The sequence below is a fragment of the Hevea brasiliensis genome, chromosome 3, assembly GCF_030052815.1.
Source record: "Hevea brasiliensis isolate MT/VB/25A 57/8 chromosome 3, ASM3005281v1, whole genome shotgun sequence".
Taxonomy (NCBI): Eukaryota; Viridiplantae; Streptophyta; class Magnoliopsida; order Malpighiales; family Euphorbiaceae; genus Hevea; species Hevea brasiliensis.
This window is the reverse complement of record NC_079495.1, coordinates 24,194,260-24,210,615: the sequence shown is the minus strand read 5'-3', so window position 1 is coordinate 24,210,615 and position 16,356 is coordinate 24,194,260. Positions and strand designations below refer to the sequence as shown.

General features: G+C 28.6%; 2 protein-coding genes across 5 annotated transcripts; one reads left to right on the top strand and one right to left on the bottom strand.

Moving 5' to 3' along the window:
• The first annotated feature begins 3,753 nt into the window (after positions 1-3,753).
• LOC110638818 (cytokinin dehydrogenase 1) lies at positions 3,754-6,565 on the top strand. The gene is made up of 5 exons (XM_058143949.1): positions 3,754-4,830; positions 5,123-5,250; positions 5,346-5,606; positions 5,704-5,966; positions 6,051-6,565. The coding sequence occupies exons 1-5, from the start codon at positions 4,149-4,151 to the stop codon at positions 6,358-6,360; spliced, it is 1,644 nt and encodes a 547-aa protein (XP_057999932.1). The 5' UTR covers positions 3,754-4,148; the 3' UTR covers positions 6,361-6,565.
• Positions 6,566-12,637, bottom strand: LOC110638816 (uncharacterized). Of its 4 annotated transcripts, none has more exons than XM_021789504.2 (3): positions 12,486-12,637; positions 9,762-9,852; positions 6,566-7,213 (listed from the first exon to the last, which is right to left on the bottom strand). In XM_021789504.2, the coding sequence occupies exons 2-3, from the start codon at positions 9,790-9,792 to the stop codon at positions 6,828-6,830; spliced, it is 417 nt and encodes a 138-aa protein (XP_021645196.1). In that variant the 5' UTR covers positions 9,793-9,852; positions 12,486-12,637; the 3' UTR covers positions 6,566-6,827. The 4 variants fall into 4 exon arrangements, with proteins under 4 accessions (XP_021645196.1, XP_021645198.1, XP_021645199.1 ...); XM_021789506.2 differs by having other exon boundaries at positions 6,631-7,207; XM_021789507.2 differs by lacking the exon at positions 12,486-12,637 and adding an exon at positions 12,284-12,471 and having other exon boundaries at positions 6,631-7,207.
• Between the last annotated feature and the right edge of the window lie 3,719 nt (positions 12,638-16,356).

Below are 16,356 nucleotides of genomic sequence, written 5' to 3'. Positions count from 1 at the left end.
TAATTTTTTAAACTTTTTTAATAAGTAAATAGAAGAGTGATGACTCGAATATGAATTTACTAAATGATATATCTTCAATTATTAGACTAACTAGGTTAAATAATTTTTAAAATTTTCTAAAAGATATTTTTTAATAATATTTTTAGAAGCAATATCAAATTAACATAAAATTAAAAATATATGAATACTTGAATGCATATAAATTAGTAAGAGTAAAATAATATCCTGCTACGTGGCAAAACTAAGACTTCATAAGATTGTTAAAGGTTAACTAGCATTTTCCTTTCAAGAAGATCTTAGCTTTATTATGGCTAGTGGCAGCAAAATCCACTACATAAAGTAAGATGAGACTTTTTGGTGACATCAATTATAAAGTCATAGCATCAAAAATATTTTTTATTCTAAAATTAATATAAAAATTTAAATTTTAAATTATTATGTTATTAAATAATTATTTAATTAATAATATTTTTTTAAAAAAATACACTTACTAGTTAAATATTAGTTTATTATTATTATTATTATTATTATTATTATTATGAAAATTACTATTTAATTGTTTTCTTTTAATAAAATTAATTAATTAATTTTTTATTTTTAAAAAATATATTATTTAATTCTTATATTTTTATTTTATTTATTTTTTAATCCTTTTATTTAGTTTAAAATAAAATTTTTTTATTAATAATATATTTGAAAGAGAGAACTCACCTTCACATGGAGAATATATATATATATATATATATATATATATATATATATATATAGAGAGAGAGAGAGAGAGAGAGAGAGAGAGAGAGAGAGAGAGAGTATATCACAATTCACTAATGCTTAAAATAACAGAAAAGGCTAAAAAGTGAATAAATAAAAAATACAGTCACTAATTAATATATTAAATAAAAATATTAAATAATTTAATAGAGAAATTAAATATTTATTATATATTATTATTATGAGAAAAAAAAATTCTCGCAAGAGGTAGAGAGAGGAAACAAGGGAGTTTTAACCTTCAAACATTTAAAAAAAAATAATAAAAAATGTATATGAATAGAAGTAGAAAGGACAATGAGGAGTCTTGCCCTCTAAACACTTATAAAAATTTTTATATAAATATAATAAAATTTAATTTTTTTATTAATTAGAATTAAATTTTAATAGTTTGAAATTTACTTATTATGATTTAAGTTAAAACATTAAAATTACTTTAGAGAAATATGAAAATTAATTAAAAATTAATTATTGAAACTCTTATATTTAGAAATTGAAATGAATTTAATTATAATTATTATTTAAAAATTAAATATAAATCAATATGAACACCGTATCAAAATTAACTCTTACAAGTAGAATACAATTTTTTCTTCTTATTTTTTTATTTGGCTATTTAAATTAAAAAATTTTCTTTACTTTTATTTATACAATTATACAAAGTTCGTCATCTTAATTTCAATTTAATTTTTGAGTTGATAAATTTAAATATACATTCATGTTTACATTACACATGCTATTAAATTATCATCTACTTTTTTAACGCTTTGCTAATATTTATTTTTTCATACTTTGTAATTTGAGTAAAGTGTTATTTTTTTTAAAATTCTTTTAAATTTTAAAATTTTACTTTTATGCTAAAATTTAATATAACAATTTATTACCGTAATTTATTTATTTAAATAATAAAAATTTTATTATTATGCTTTCTAATTTAACTCTTTGAGATTTATATATTTATATTCATATTTTTTAATAAATAAATTTCATATAATATTTTAATGCCATCTATTTTATTTTTTTAAATAAAAAATTCATATTTTAAATTTATAGATCAATCGAAATCATAATTATATCACACTTTTTTATCATAAAAAATTGGTTATAATTATTTTGCATACATATATATATATATATGATCACTACAACCAATTTGTATATTAATGAATATATTTTATTAAATTATTTATCAATTATCAAATATAATTAGAAGTGATGAGTACTAAAATAAATATGTACAGAAAATAATTTATATGGACTCAAAAACGAGCCTATATAAAAACTAGATATTAACTTGCACACAAGCTATTATATGAGTGTATAAACAAATTAAAATTAATTCATAAGCTTATAAATAATTTGTTTTATCAGTGTATTAATAAGCGGATTAAACAACAAAAATATTTGATTAGGGTGATTTAGCTCAAGAATTCAAGCTTTTCAGGTTAAGTTAAAATTTAATTAAATTTTTAATTCTTTTACTTCTCAGGAAATAACTTACTTATTTTGATCCGATTGGTAAAGTTTTATCACTCTTCAAACCAAACGAGGGCTTAAATTGGAGTCCTGAATTTTGATCAGTCGAACAAAGCCACTTTTAGGATAATAATAAAGTAGGTAGAATAGAAAGGCTTAGCTAAATGTTAGTGGAAAAAGATCCAACCAATTGTATGCCTAGGTAAAGAGAGAGAGAGAAAAGGGGGGCCTTAGAGGGCCACAAGAATATCAACTCCAGCAAGAAAAGCATTATCCAAGACAATACTAGCAAATTGTTATCATGCTAATTATGAAATATTTGACTTAAGATTTTGAAATTAGTAGTTAATTTATTCGCCACTAAGCCCAATAATTGGGACAAAACAAAGCACTCATCATCAAGACAAGTAGGAAACTATAGGGCCCAAACTAACATTGAGGTCATAAATACAACATAATTTTTATATAAAATGTTTGTGACTAAGCATTTGTTTTCCAAAAGAGAGACTGATTTCAAATGGATGCTTATTAGGTAGTCAATAGCAGAAGCAAATGGGGGCAATATTTTTCTAAAATGGTTATTTCTTTGGGGCACACAGATTATTAAATATGAATTTAATATTCATTTTAGGGATACACCAGTGCTGGGATCTAAGACTCCAAGCTAATCTAAGTTGATAGGCTGACCTTTTTAGTGTTTCCCTCATTCAAACTAACAATCACCATGTCCACTTCTTATTCTTCACCAAGCTGTTTCTCTCCTTTAACCATTCAGTTCACACTGCCAAGCTTTTGCTGGCCCCTACACACGAACCAAAACATTAAAGATGGTCCGTACAACATACCCACAAAAACTAATAATACCACTGCACTCGACTCTTAAACATGCTTCATATCATTTGTTCACCCATCTTGTGGGTGTTTCTAGAAAATAATGTGTATATGTTTAGTGACTAAAACGGTACCGTATTTGAATAAGATGCAAAACCAATCAACAGAGATATGAATTTTTCATCTCTGTATATACCCAAAAGAAATGAAAGACTTGAAATTAGAATAAGTTGGATTGAAGGAGATTGAAGACAAAATTTTGAGAAAAATGTTAGTTGGGCTGCTATAATCAGTGAAGTGCCAAAAAAAATTTTATCGTCAAGCAAAATCCTCGTGAAGTTCACATGAGCGAGGGCCCCAATTCTCAAATTATGACCACACTCTAGCTCTACCAAAGAATACAATGGTAGTAGGGGCCGGCCGGTTGATACGGGAAATTCAATCCTTATTTGGTACACTAAAACTGACAAAAGAGCATTCACAAAAGCACATAGGGTGAGTCAATTTTGAAGGAACAAAAAAAGGAAAGATAAAAACGACATGAATATATCATATACACCACAAGCAAACTGAATTCACTTTAGAAACAGTATTCTGTTGTTTTAAGTAGTAAAAAAACAGTGTCATTGCTTTAAGTAGAAATAGCAAAGTAGGAAAGAGCACCTTGGTAAGAAAAAAGATAAAAGAAAAGATAAAAGAGAAGAGGATAAAAGAGAAGAAGAAGATGAGGTGAGAGAATGAGTACCAGCAAAAGTATTAACGTATATGGAAGTATTTCACTTTCTTGTGACTTTTATCTACTTAACTTTGGAAGCCAAAAAGGAGAGCCAAAACAAAATCCTTCACATACACACCTTTAAGACATAAGTATAGGGATGGCTCCCATACGGAGACCACTGGATATCTGGCTCTCTCCTGTTTTTTTGACTATGCCGCCTAAAACCTTCCCCTTTAAATTGTCTTCTCATCACCTTCCATTTCCATAACCCCCTCTGCACCTCTCCTCTTAAGAACCCTAGAACAACATACACAAGCATCCTCCTCTCTCTCTCTCTCTCTCTCTCTCTCTCTCTATGTGTGTCTTTGAGGCAAAAATGGGGTCGCCACCTTATGCCTTTCTCAAACAAAAGGCTATTATATTCCTCAGATTTTTTATGATCATGTTCTTGTGCTCTATACCTGAGAAACCCGACCTTCGTTCTAAGCAATCTTATGTCAACTCTTCTGCTCTATCTTATAAGAATTCATCAAACATATCTTCACTGGAAAAATTGAATCTAGATGGTTACTTCAGCTTTGATAATATTGAACATGCAGCTAAAGACTTTGGCAACAGATACCATTTTCATCCAACTGCAGTTCTGTATCCGAAGTCAGTTTCTGATATTGCATCCACAATAAACTATATTTTCAATATGGGCTCCACTTCAGAGATAACAGTTGCTGCCAGAGGCCATGGTCACTCCCTCCAGGGTCAAGCACAAGCTCATCAAGGTATAGTAATCAACATGGAATCACTTCAGGTTCCAGAGATGCAGATTCACATGGGGGAGACACCTTATGTGGACGTATCAGGGGGCCAGTTGTGGATTAATGTTCTGCATGAGACTCTTAAACATGGGCTTGCACCGAAATCATGGACAGATTACCTTCATCTCACCATAGGGGGGACATTATCAAATGCCGGAATTAGTGGACAGGCGTTCCGTCATGGACCTCAGATCAACAATGTTTACCAGCTGGAGGTTGTCACAGGTATATTTAGGCATGCTCTTGCAATTTTGCAGACCACGTAGCTCAAGATTATAGTACAAGATATACAAATTGTCAAATCAGTACAATGGGAAGGGCAGTCCAGTGATTTTATCATTTCATTATGAAATGACAACCTTACCCTTGCATATCATATTGTGAAAAACTTACTTCTAAATCAAACAGCAGAAAAAAGAACGTACCCTGAACAATAATGAAATCTATCTCACAACCATATTCAAATGTAAATCTAAAACTAGGTACAACTGAATCTAATTTGACGCTTTCGGTGCAGGGAAGGGAGAAGTAATTACCTGTTCAGAGCAGCAGAATGCAGATCTCTTCTATGGTGTTCTTGGAGGACTAGGACAGTTTGGCATAATCACTCGGGCCAGAATTTCTCTTGAACAAGCACCTAAGAAGGTAAACAATATTTCATTTCTCCAGAAGCTTGATAAATAAAGTGGGTGGCCTATTCCAAGAACCACACTCTATAATGGAATCTACTATTTTGACAGGTGAAATGGATCAGAGTATTGTACTCTGAGTTTTCCAAGTTCTCCAGGGACCAAGAACATTTAATGTCATCTGAGAATTCTTTCGACTATATTGAAGGATTTGTAATTATAAATAGAACTGGTCTCCTCAACAACTGGAGGTCCTCCTTCAGTCCCAAAGACCCACTTCAAGCCAGCCAATTCATTTCAGAAGGAAGAACTTTTTATTGTATGGAAATTGCTAAATACTTCAACTCGGACGAGTCTGACCTTGTAAACCAGGTAAGATTTCAAGAAAAGTATCATACAATTCTAATAAATTCATCATAATATCCACTTGATCAAAGTCCCTGTTTCTAACCTTTATTCTCTAACACAGAAAATTGAGGACTTGCTGTCAGAACTAAGTTATATTCCATCAACACTTTTCATGTCAGAAGTTTCTTATGCGGAATTCCTGGATAGAGTACATGTGTCTGAGATAAAGCTCCGAGCAAAAGGCTTATGGGAAGTTTCACACCCATGGCTGAATCTTCTAGTCCCAAAAAGCAAGGTTTCTGAGTTTGCTCTAGAGGTCTTTGGCAACATTCTTACAGACAGTAGTAATGGTCCCATCCTCATGTATCCAGTCAACAAGTCCAAGTAATTTGAAGAAAAAATTAATCAATTTCCTCAACAGGATTCAGAGATATTTATGCTAAACCTAAAATTTCCTTCATATTGCAGGTGGAACAATCAAACATCTTTAATAACCCCAGGAGAAGATATTTTCTATCTGGTGGCATTCCTATCCTCAGCAGTACCATCTTCCACAGGCAAGGATGGCTTGCAGCACATTTTAACCCAAAACCAAAGAATTCTAGATTTCTGTTGCAAGCCTAATATTGGAGCTAAGCAATATTTGCCTCATTATGACACACAAGAAGAATGGCAAGCTCACTTTGGTCCTCAGTGGGAAGTTTTTGTACAGAGGAAATCAACTTATGACCCTTTTGCAATCCTAGCTCCAGGCCAAAGAATCTTTAAAAGGCAATAGCCTTCATATGATTTTGTAGCTGCTCAAGTAAGCCACAAAATATACAAAGTGCACTAGATGCATATGGAGTCATGATGCCTAAAACTGTAAATTATTAGAAGTCCTCATACGTTGTTGAGTTTCCACAAGAAGCATTAGCAAGATAGAAAATGAGTAAACCATTTGACATTGCTGTCAATTAAGTTGAAAATTTGAAGTATGCCAATGTTGAAAAAGGACTCATAGCATTAACCTCATAGAAGGTGATTTTAAGCATGTCATACAGTGAGCTATGTGTATCTGATTTCTGTCATTTCAATAGGCAAGGAGAAAACATCTATTTTGTTCCCAAAAAGTACCAGATATTGCAAACAGAAAACGTGAAATTGTAACAATAAAGCCAAACCATATGGTAACATGTGAATTGCATACCATAATATCTTAAAAGCAAAATAATGCCAGCAAAAGTCTGTTGAATGACAAATGAGTTATTTTCCTTCTGCTGGTTCCCTCCAGCCAAGACCGTGTCTGCATATTTCTCCCAGCGGCTCTTCATAGTTTCTAGCATCAAGAATAGTTGCTTCAAAGTCTGTTGAATCACTTGCAACAGGAAGAAAGCTACTTATATCATCTCTAGCTCCAAAGCCTCCAGCCCGTATAACATCATCGGTTGTTAAGGAAGCCTCCATATTTATCTTCCCAGATTTGTCCTCATCAGTAGGTACATTTTGGGAAACTATTTTCTCATCCTTCCCCTCAACCTTGTTAATGTGTTTCTTAACCCCAGGAGAACTAGGAACTGGTCTTGGAACATCTTTTGCATCAGCATGATTGGATTTGGTTGCTTCGTTCATTTTGCTGTTATCATCTGCATCTGGGACATTCAAATCTCAGAAAAATGCATGTTGGCTAAGGATTTCAAGATTATGCACAAAACATAATAAAAAAGGACTGGCGTTAATAGTAAAAGAAACTTTAAAAAATTGCAAAATCCTTAAAAACCATCATAGACAAATTTGAAGTTTTTAATGTAGAACTGCTACTGAAATTCAGTCATGTATGAAAGTCAGAAAACGAAGTCTCGTCCTCAGTGATACTAAAACCTCTAAAAGCCAGTGCTCACAGGTGGGTACCGAGTAACCAATCAACGGGAGGATACCCAGATAGGGTCCAAGCTACCATACGTAGCTCGGACACTCGCTCTTGTTACTCAAACATTCTCCCTATTTACTCGGCCACTCGCCCTTATTACTTGGACACTCACCCTTGTTACTTGGACACTCACCTTAATTACTCAAACAATCGCCCTAATTACTCAGACAGCCACTACAAGATAAGAATCCCGAGGCTGAGATTACAATCGTAGCATCCTCACGACTCCTATTGATGTGACCCTAAGTCCTATTATAATACTAACTCCTAATCCTAACAGGAGACAAATCCAAAAGCTTATATAAAAGCCATCAAGTACGCATATCTAATCTATTTTACTCTCTTATTCTTTAATAGTCAAGTTCTCAATACTGACTTAAGCATCGGAGAGGTTACCCATGCCAACCCACTCAGTATTCTCTCAGTATTCTCTCTCCTGTCATGTAGGTCCATACCCGTAGGAAAAATCCACGAACAGCATCACTGAGATATCAGACAAAATCCTTGTCCAACCCCACTTCAAGAGTATGATTGCTCATAGTAAAAGCAATATGAAGAATTTCAAGGAGTTTAAAATCTAAATAAATCTATGCACTTTTCATTTGAGGGGAAAACTTTTAGATGCAAAATAATATATGAAAGAAAATAGCATATGAAAAAAATGATAACATCATAATATCTGCTACATCTGATGTTAACTTTAATGTGGCTGGTCCAACTGCGTAAAGAAAGAATACAAATATGAGGTAAATAACCTCTGAATTAGCTCAAATAAAAGTGCATCCTCTTGTTTTGTTGGCCATCATGTAGAGGAAACAATGTTTGTGGTGCTTTTTCTTTTTGTAGCACAAAGTTTCTGCATATCTTATTAATCAAATCTCTAGGATACATTTCAGGTTACATATTTCAGGTTACATGATAGTTCCATAAGAATATAACAAAATACGGAATTAAATAAATATATTGACAACAATTAAGTTACCCATTTTCTTTGCTTTTTCCTTTTTTTTTCCATTATTTTTGGTTGAAAATGTAAAAATACTTGTTGGCTGTATTTCTTCTGTCAACAGTGTTAGATTCAGCAAGTTGGTTCTGTTTAACAACTATTTTGGAAGATAAAGGAGAACTGAGAGATTATTAAATTTCAACATCTTGGCCCCTGCATAATTGGCCCGATTAGCTCATTTCTAATTCAAGTAGCTCCTATTAACTTGCATTTCCAAAAAGTGAGCCCTGTTTAATTAATAAGGATGGTCATTTCTTTAGAACGATATTACATTACATCTTGCCAAAAGGGGAGACCAGAGAGAACATTTTATTTACCATGCCACCTGACATGCTAACTAAATATGGAAGCCATCATTAAGATAAAAGGTGCCCTCACTTGAGACATTGGAAAGGTATCCTCATGTCCACGTAAAGGTGCATTTAGTTTTAATCTATTTTAGATATCTCTTGATTAAAAGGCCATCATAAAGAGAAAAGACACTTTCATTTCAAAGCCCAAACATAGAAAAGATACTCATACTCCAGAACCTGCATATAGGCATATAGATTTTGTTCTCTATTTTATAGTGAGAAGAAAAACTCTTCTTGTATATTGATGTCATTTTATCTTCTTTCACAACAACATTAAGATCTTAAATCTCTGTTTGTGAAAGCATGCAATCAGTGAACAATGACATCACATAAAAGGTCAGTGTTCTGCCAAGAGTAATTTCCTCATAATTATTCCACTGTTACATGGTGATGATTATCGAAAAAAGAAAAAAAAAGGAAGAGTTCAGATTACAATTTGAATGACCTAAACATACACAAAACTCCTATTCTAACCCAAAGATGTGAAGCAAAGTGCCATTTGGATCATGAATAATAATATACAGGAAGTATTACGAACAGATAGCAGGCTGAGCACACCAACTCGAAGTAATTCTTTAATTCCCTAGAAGGTTAAACTATTATCATTAATGGACTCAATCCCTCTTCTCCTCAATATCTAAAAGCAACATAAGCAGCTTTTGTCATGGTTGGGCGTGGCATTTCTGACCTCAAATGTGATTTAAAATCTTCCGGTACATAAAACATATTTCACACACACACACACACACCGAAAAAAAAAAAAAAAAAAAAAAAAACTTCTGTACAAAATTTCCACAGTGACTCCTAAGCTTGAAAAATAAGATCATTATCTCCTGGCAATGGTGAAAAGGCTTCAAAATTGCTATAAAAGAAGCAGGAAAGTAGAATTCTACTTAAGTTAACATTAGTACCATGTGAAACTTCAACTGACTCATACTCCATAATGCATGAAAATCTTCCGCAAATGTCTCTTTTCTAGGCAATAAGACCCTCTAGAATCTTCTGCAAAAACATATTAGAAGAGCAGCTACTGTTAAGATTCATTGCACCCCAAACACTTTCACATTTATAAACACTGTTACCAAACAGCATTAGTACAAGATATGGAGCACAAACATGAAATTCAACAATTTTAAAAAAGCCATTTATGACAAGACAACTAAGGAAAATTATAGCTGATCAAAGAGGAGAATGCAGTTTTCTTTCTCACCATTGACAATGAAAAGATATTGAAACATTGCACAATCAGAACAAAAATGGCACTTTGCAGCCTGTAGAGTATTTGAGGATCCTAATTACTCTAATTATAATTCCACATTCACCATATACATGATTCTGCAATCCTTCTCTTAAAAGCATCTAATTGCTAAGATTAGAACTACTAGTCAACCCAAAAAATTTATGTAGTAGATGTGCTTCTATCTGAACTAGATAGTCAACAGATATGACCATTTCTAGAATTGTGCCAACCAAATGGTCATTCTTTGCACATCAGTATATGAAATACAATAGGGTTAACCAATAGACAAAAAATCCCAAACTTTGACCAAATCAGCAACTATGGGCTGTTCATTGAAAATGATCAATTTTAGCCTATACTTAGATCATGAGGTGCGACTAAAGCTGGTTTTGTAGATGATTTTAGCCATAAATGTAATCCATGATTGAGGTATCGGTTCCAATTGGAAAAAAAAAATTATGGTAAATTATGACATAATTCAAGATATTTGAATGATTAACCCAACATAGTATGTCATCAAATGGCAAGGATGCTTCAACATCTAGAAAGCACTGAATTGGCTAGGCTTATTCACAACAAAACGCTTGCTTAGACCTTAGACTAATATTCTGTCACTCAAATTACAGAGGTTAATCTGTATGCCAAAACTTTCATAAACCTATATGAAGCTCGAGTAAAGGCAAAATGATCAGAGAAAACTAGAATTTGGAGCCCCATCATCAAAGTTGTCATAACAACTACACATTCTTGCAACCTATCAATGAAATCATCACTTCTCATAAAACCAAAAACTCTCTGACATCCTATAAGCTAAATTTCAAACAGATTACTGCACAGGTATCTCATATATTAGGCCAACAATAAGGCAATTCATATTCAGCTGGTAAATGGTTCATCCACAGACACCTTAAATAATTAGCACAAGGATAAATATATTTGGTATTTAGCTGCTAAAATAACTGAACTTTATTGTTGCTGTCAAAGATTTGCAATCATAGAAGAAATGTGAAAAACTCTCAAACCCTTCATTTCTAGGCAAGCATATAGTTTCACTATAGCATCAAGATTACATGCATGTTCTGAAATATCATATGCATCAATATATTGAGATTTAAATATCACAGTAGCATTTATTTAAAAAAAAAGAAAAAAAAAAAGAAAACACATCTTTATCAAAAGGTATTGTTGTTGTTGGATGTCCCACATCAGTAACAAACAAGAAAATATTTAGTAACAGGAAGCCAAGCCAAGCCAAATGGGCTTAAGCGCAGATTGTCATCTGCCTCTTCAGATCAGAGAATTCACATGTTATCAGAGCAGGTCACATTTCGGGACCATGATAAACATGGTGAGAAGTTCAGCAGTTAGCCAGACTGAGGTGGATCCATTGGCTTGTAAAAAAATAGAAGCGTAAAAAAAACAACTAACTCTAGTGGATGGGCACCACATATAGTGCAAGTGATAACTGGACCTATAAACATGAGCACAATCCAGTCCAGTTGCTTGAGGGTGAGCATTGGATGTCCCACATCAGTGAAAAGAAGAAGCAAGAAAATATATTGTAAGGGGAAGCCAAACCAAATTGGCTTAAACCATTTTCGTGCAGGTAACCCCAAACTTGCCAATTGTCATTCGCACCATTGATCACAAATCGCATAGAGTAATGATAACTTCTATGATAAAACGAAGAAAGTCCCCACCCCCCTTCCCCTCCTTACCCCCCCCCCCCCCCCCCCTTTCTTTTTTCTCTTTTTACTATAATTTCATGAAAATAAAATCTATAATTTCTTGTTGCAAAATATCCTTTTCTTTCCTTATGTATAGTGAAATTCATAATTTATTAAGTATACTTTCTGATACAACCAATTTTAAGGAGGGAAAAAAAAAAAAAAACTTTTGAAGACATCACCGAAAAGCAAACTAAACGAATCATATCTTAATTTCAGGATATTGCCTTTTTCAAGAACAAATAAGGTCCAAACTTTTCTAATTCAATGTATGGAGCCATACTAATAATAATAACACCACCACCAACAACAACACATTAGAATAAAATCAGATAATATATAAAATAAATACATTTCAATATTCAATATACCAACAGGAAACAGTTCAAAACAAAATCTCCAGGAAAGAAGATAACCAACACAAGTAAATCCACCATTAGCACAGTATACACATAAAAATGCTTACCTCAAACTCAAATTCCACACCAGAAACAATTAACATTACACAAATAAACAACGAAAATATAGCAGAAAACAACAATAAACAAGAGATTGAAAACTAGAATTTCTTCAGTTTTTTTTTCCTGCTTTTTCTCGGTGAGCAAACAGAGGGAGTACTTACGATCATGCTTGAAGGTTGTCAAAAGAAAAATCGAAACTGAAATTACCTGAGATTCTGTGCTGGAAAAGACAAGGGCGATGCCGAAGCGGTGCTACTTTAAAAATTCGTTGTCTTGTTCGTTTATGTTAGGAATGTCGTTTTGGCATTAATGTGGACGCCGATTTTGTGAGACACGTGTTTGATTAAAGAGTTGACAGCGACGACGTCGTGTTGCGTTGCTGTAACGCTGGAGAGGAATCATTTTCTTCGAGATAAATCTATATGTACAATACAAGAATCATTTTCATCCAGAGATATATATATATATATATATCAAGTAATGAGTTATTTTCAACGAAATGAATAATTTTTTTTTAAATTTATCATAGGTCATTTTTTATAAATATTTTTTTATATTAATTATTTTTTATTTTTTTAATTATTATTATTATTTATAATATTTATAATTTAAATTATTTTTTTAAATTTAATTTTTAAAAATTAAGATTTTTTATAATTAAATATAATATTTAAAAATTATTTTTATTATTTTATAAATAATAATTATTATTTAATTTTTTTATTTTTTAATTATTATTATTATTTATAATACTATTTAATATTTATAATTTAAATTATTATTTTTTAAAATTTTAATTTTTAAAAAATTAAATCTTTATAATTAAATGTAATATTTAAAAATTATTTATATTATTTTTTTAAAATTTATTTAAGTAAAAATATTATTTACCACATGTTACTCTTTAAAATAATAATAATAATAATAATAATAATAATAAATCATTAATATTATTAATTTAAAAAAATTAATCATTAATTTATAATTTTATAATTAATCATAAATATTTTTTTATGCTAATTATTATTTAATTTTTTTTTATTTCTCTTTTAATTATCATTATTATTTACAATACCACCTTAAAAATTATGATTTAAATTATTATTTTATTTAAAATTTAATTTTTAAAAATTAAGATATTTTATAATTAAATATAATATTTAAAAAATATTTATATTATTTTATAAATACTAATTATTATTTAATTTTTTATTTCTCTATTAATTATTATTATTATTATTATTATTATTATTATTATTATTATTATTATACCTTATTATTTATGATTTAAATTATTATTTTTTTAAAATTTAATTTTTTAAAAATTAAGACCTTTTATAATTAAATATAATATTTAAAAATTATTTATATTTTTTTATAAATTTATTTATGCAAATTTACCAAGTGTTACTCTTAATAATAATAATAATAATAATAGTTTAAAATAAAAAAATATAATTTAAAAGATAATAATAATAATAATAATAATAATAATAATAATAATAATAATAGGTAATTGATGGCTATTAATTTAAAGAAAATTAACCATTAAGTTGTGATCTCATAATCAACTATCATATAATTTAATTAACCTTAAATTATTTTATATCTTTAATAAATATTTTTATTACATTGTTATATTTTCTATTATTTTGATTATAAAATCTTTATTAAAAAATTTGAGAGATAAAAAATATAGTTTATATAAAAAGTTATAAAAATAAAATATAGAGATTTGACTCATTTATAATTATTATATATTATTTTTTATATTAATAATTTAATATTATTTTTATTACACTTTTCTAAAATTAATTAATACTTATCATCATTATTATTATTATGACAACTTATGACGATTTAATTGAAATGACCAAGTAAATAGGAAATATTTTACTCTTATAAAAATTAAATTTAAATATTTATTACCATTTTTTAATAAAATAATATTTAATTATAAATTAGGTTTTATTTAAATGGTTTTCATTTGTCTGTCCATATATAGTATTCATATTAGACATTTAATACACATCGAGTACTCTTTTCTCACCAAATATTTTTATTTTACCTAAATGCTCTTAATTTTTTTTTATTTATACTATTTTTTTATTATTTCTTTCAAAAAATTTTTGTTATCATTATCAAAATTTATTTATTTAAATATATTTAATTAATATTTATTTAATTATTAATTTTTTTTATAAATTTATTATTTAATATTTCTTAAATTTTTGAAAATTTTATTTCATTATAATTATTTATCGAATGCAATAATAATTAATAATTTGACTATCTATATTTTATTATCATTAATTTTTAATAACATTATTTTTAAATTTTAATTAAATATCTATATTTTTATGCCTAAATTATCTCTCAACTATATTTTTATATAGAAATAAAATTTTAAAAATAAATTATAAATATAATTGTATCGAAAATTTAGCTACAAATTAAAGTTATAGTATTAAAATTATGAATTTTATTTTTTAAAAAATAATATATATTTTTAATATTTATTATATTAATGAAAAATGATGATATTTTAAAATTTTAATTTTTATAAAATGTATTTATTTTATATTATAAATTTACGTAAAATGATAATCATTTTGGCCAAAGAATTATTTTATAAAAAATATATCATATTAATAAAAAAAATTTATACTTGGATATAATATTTTTAAAAAATAATATAATATAATGTTATTTTTAATTAATAATAATGTTATATATTTGTATTATTATTAAAATTAAATAATTTAATTCATTATTAGTTATTTAACTTTTTTATTATATTAATAATAAAAAAAATTACATTTATATATTTTTAAAATAATATTATTTTCTAATTAATTTAATGCATTTTTTGTAATATATAAAAAATAAATATTGATTTATATATTTTTATTATATTTTATATGAGATAATTATAAAAATTATTATTAATATATGTATAAAAAAATTAAATAAATATTTTGGTTAATTATATCATAAATTAATTATTATAATAAGTAAAAATTTATTTAAATTAAATTAAATTAAATAAATGAGAAATTTTAATTTAAGATTAATTTAATAATAATAATTTATTTTATTTAAAATATAATTAAAAAATAAAAATTATAAATTAACCATGTATAATATAAGCTTTGCGCTAGTAATTAATTTAGTTTAAAATATAGTTATTTATGAAGGATAATATATGATAAATTCTTTAAAAAAAATATGACATATAACATCCTCTTGAAAATACCTCCTAATATATATATATATATATATATATATATATATATATATATATATAACACATTGTTGCATATGGACACTACGACAAATTATTTATTATTGTTTTTTCAAAACAAGAGAGATGTCTGAGCGACAACGCAGGGTACATCCTCAACCCAAACCTGTCCCCTCAGCATGAGCCACAGAACCAACTGCACAAACTCTGCATGAGCTCTAAACAATCTTGACTGACAAAACCCAATCCATTGTGAGGACAATCCTTCGACTGAAGCAGCTGTATGGCCATATGCAAACAATCAGATTCAACTAGTAATCTTCGTAAGATTAAATCCAAAGCTAATCGTAACCTATAGGAGATTGCCATTGACTCTGAAATTGCCGGCTCCCAAGACCCACATATGTGCTTCACCGCAGCAGCCAACAGAAGCCCACAGTTGTCCCCAAAAACCACACCCAGTTGAATCACAGTGCCTTGCGGTGACGGCATCCAAGCCAACCAGCTCTAGCAACAACCACGCGAGAAAACCGTTGTATAAACCCATTGATTTGTATTACAAAATTAATTAAAAATAAATAAATGTGAAAAATTATGGATTTGCTTTTTTTACCTACTATTAACCGTTACTCTTTTATAGAATTGCATGTTATTTATAATAATTGTACATACTATTAATTTAATTTTTTTTATATGAAATTTTTTTAATTTATATATATAATATAATATTATTATTATAATATATTAATTTTTAATTGAATTTAGTGTTTCACTATTATTATCTTATTATTTTATGTATTAAACGCTATTTGTACTTATTGGATGCACCCGTGA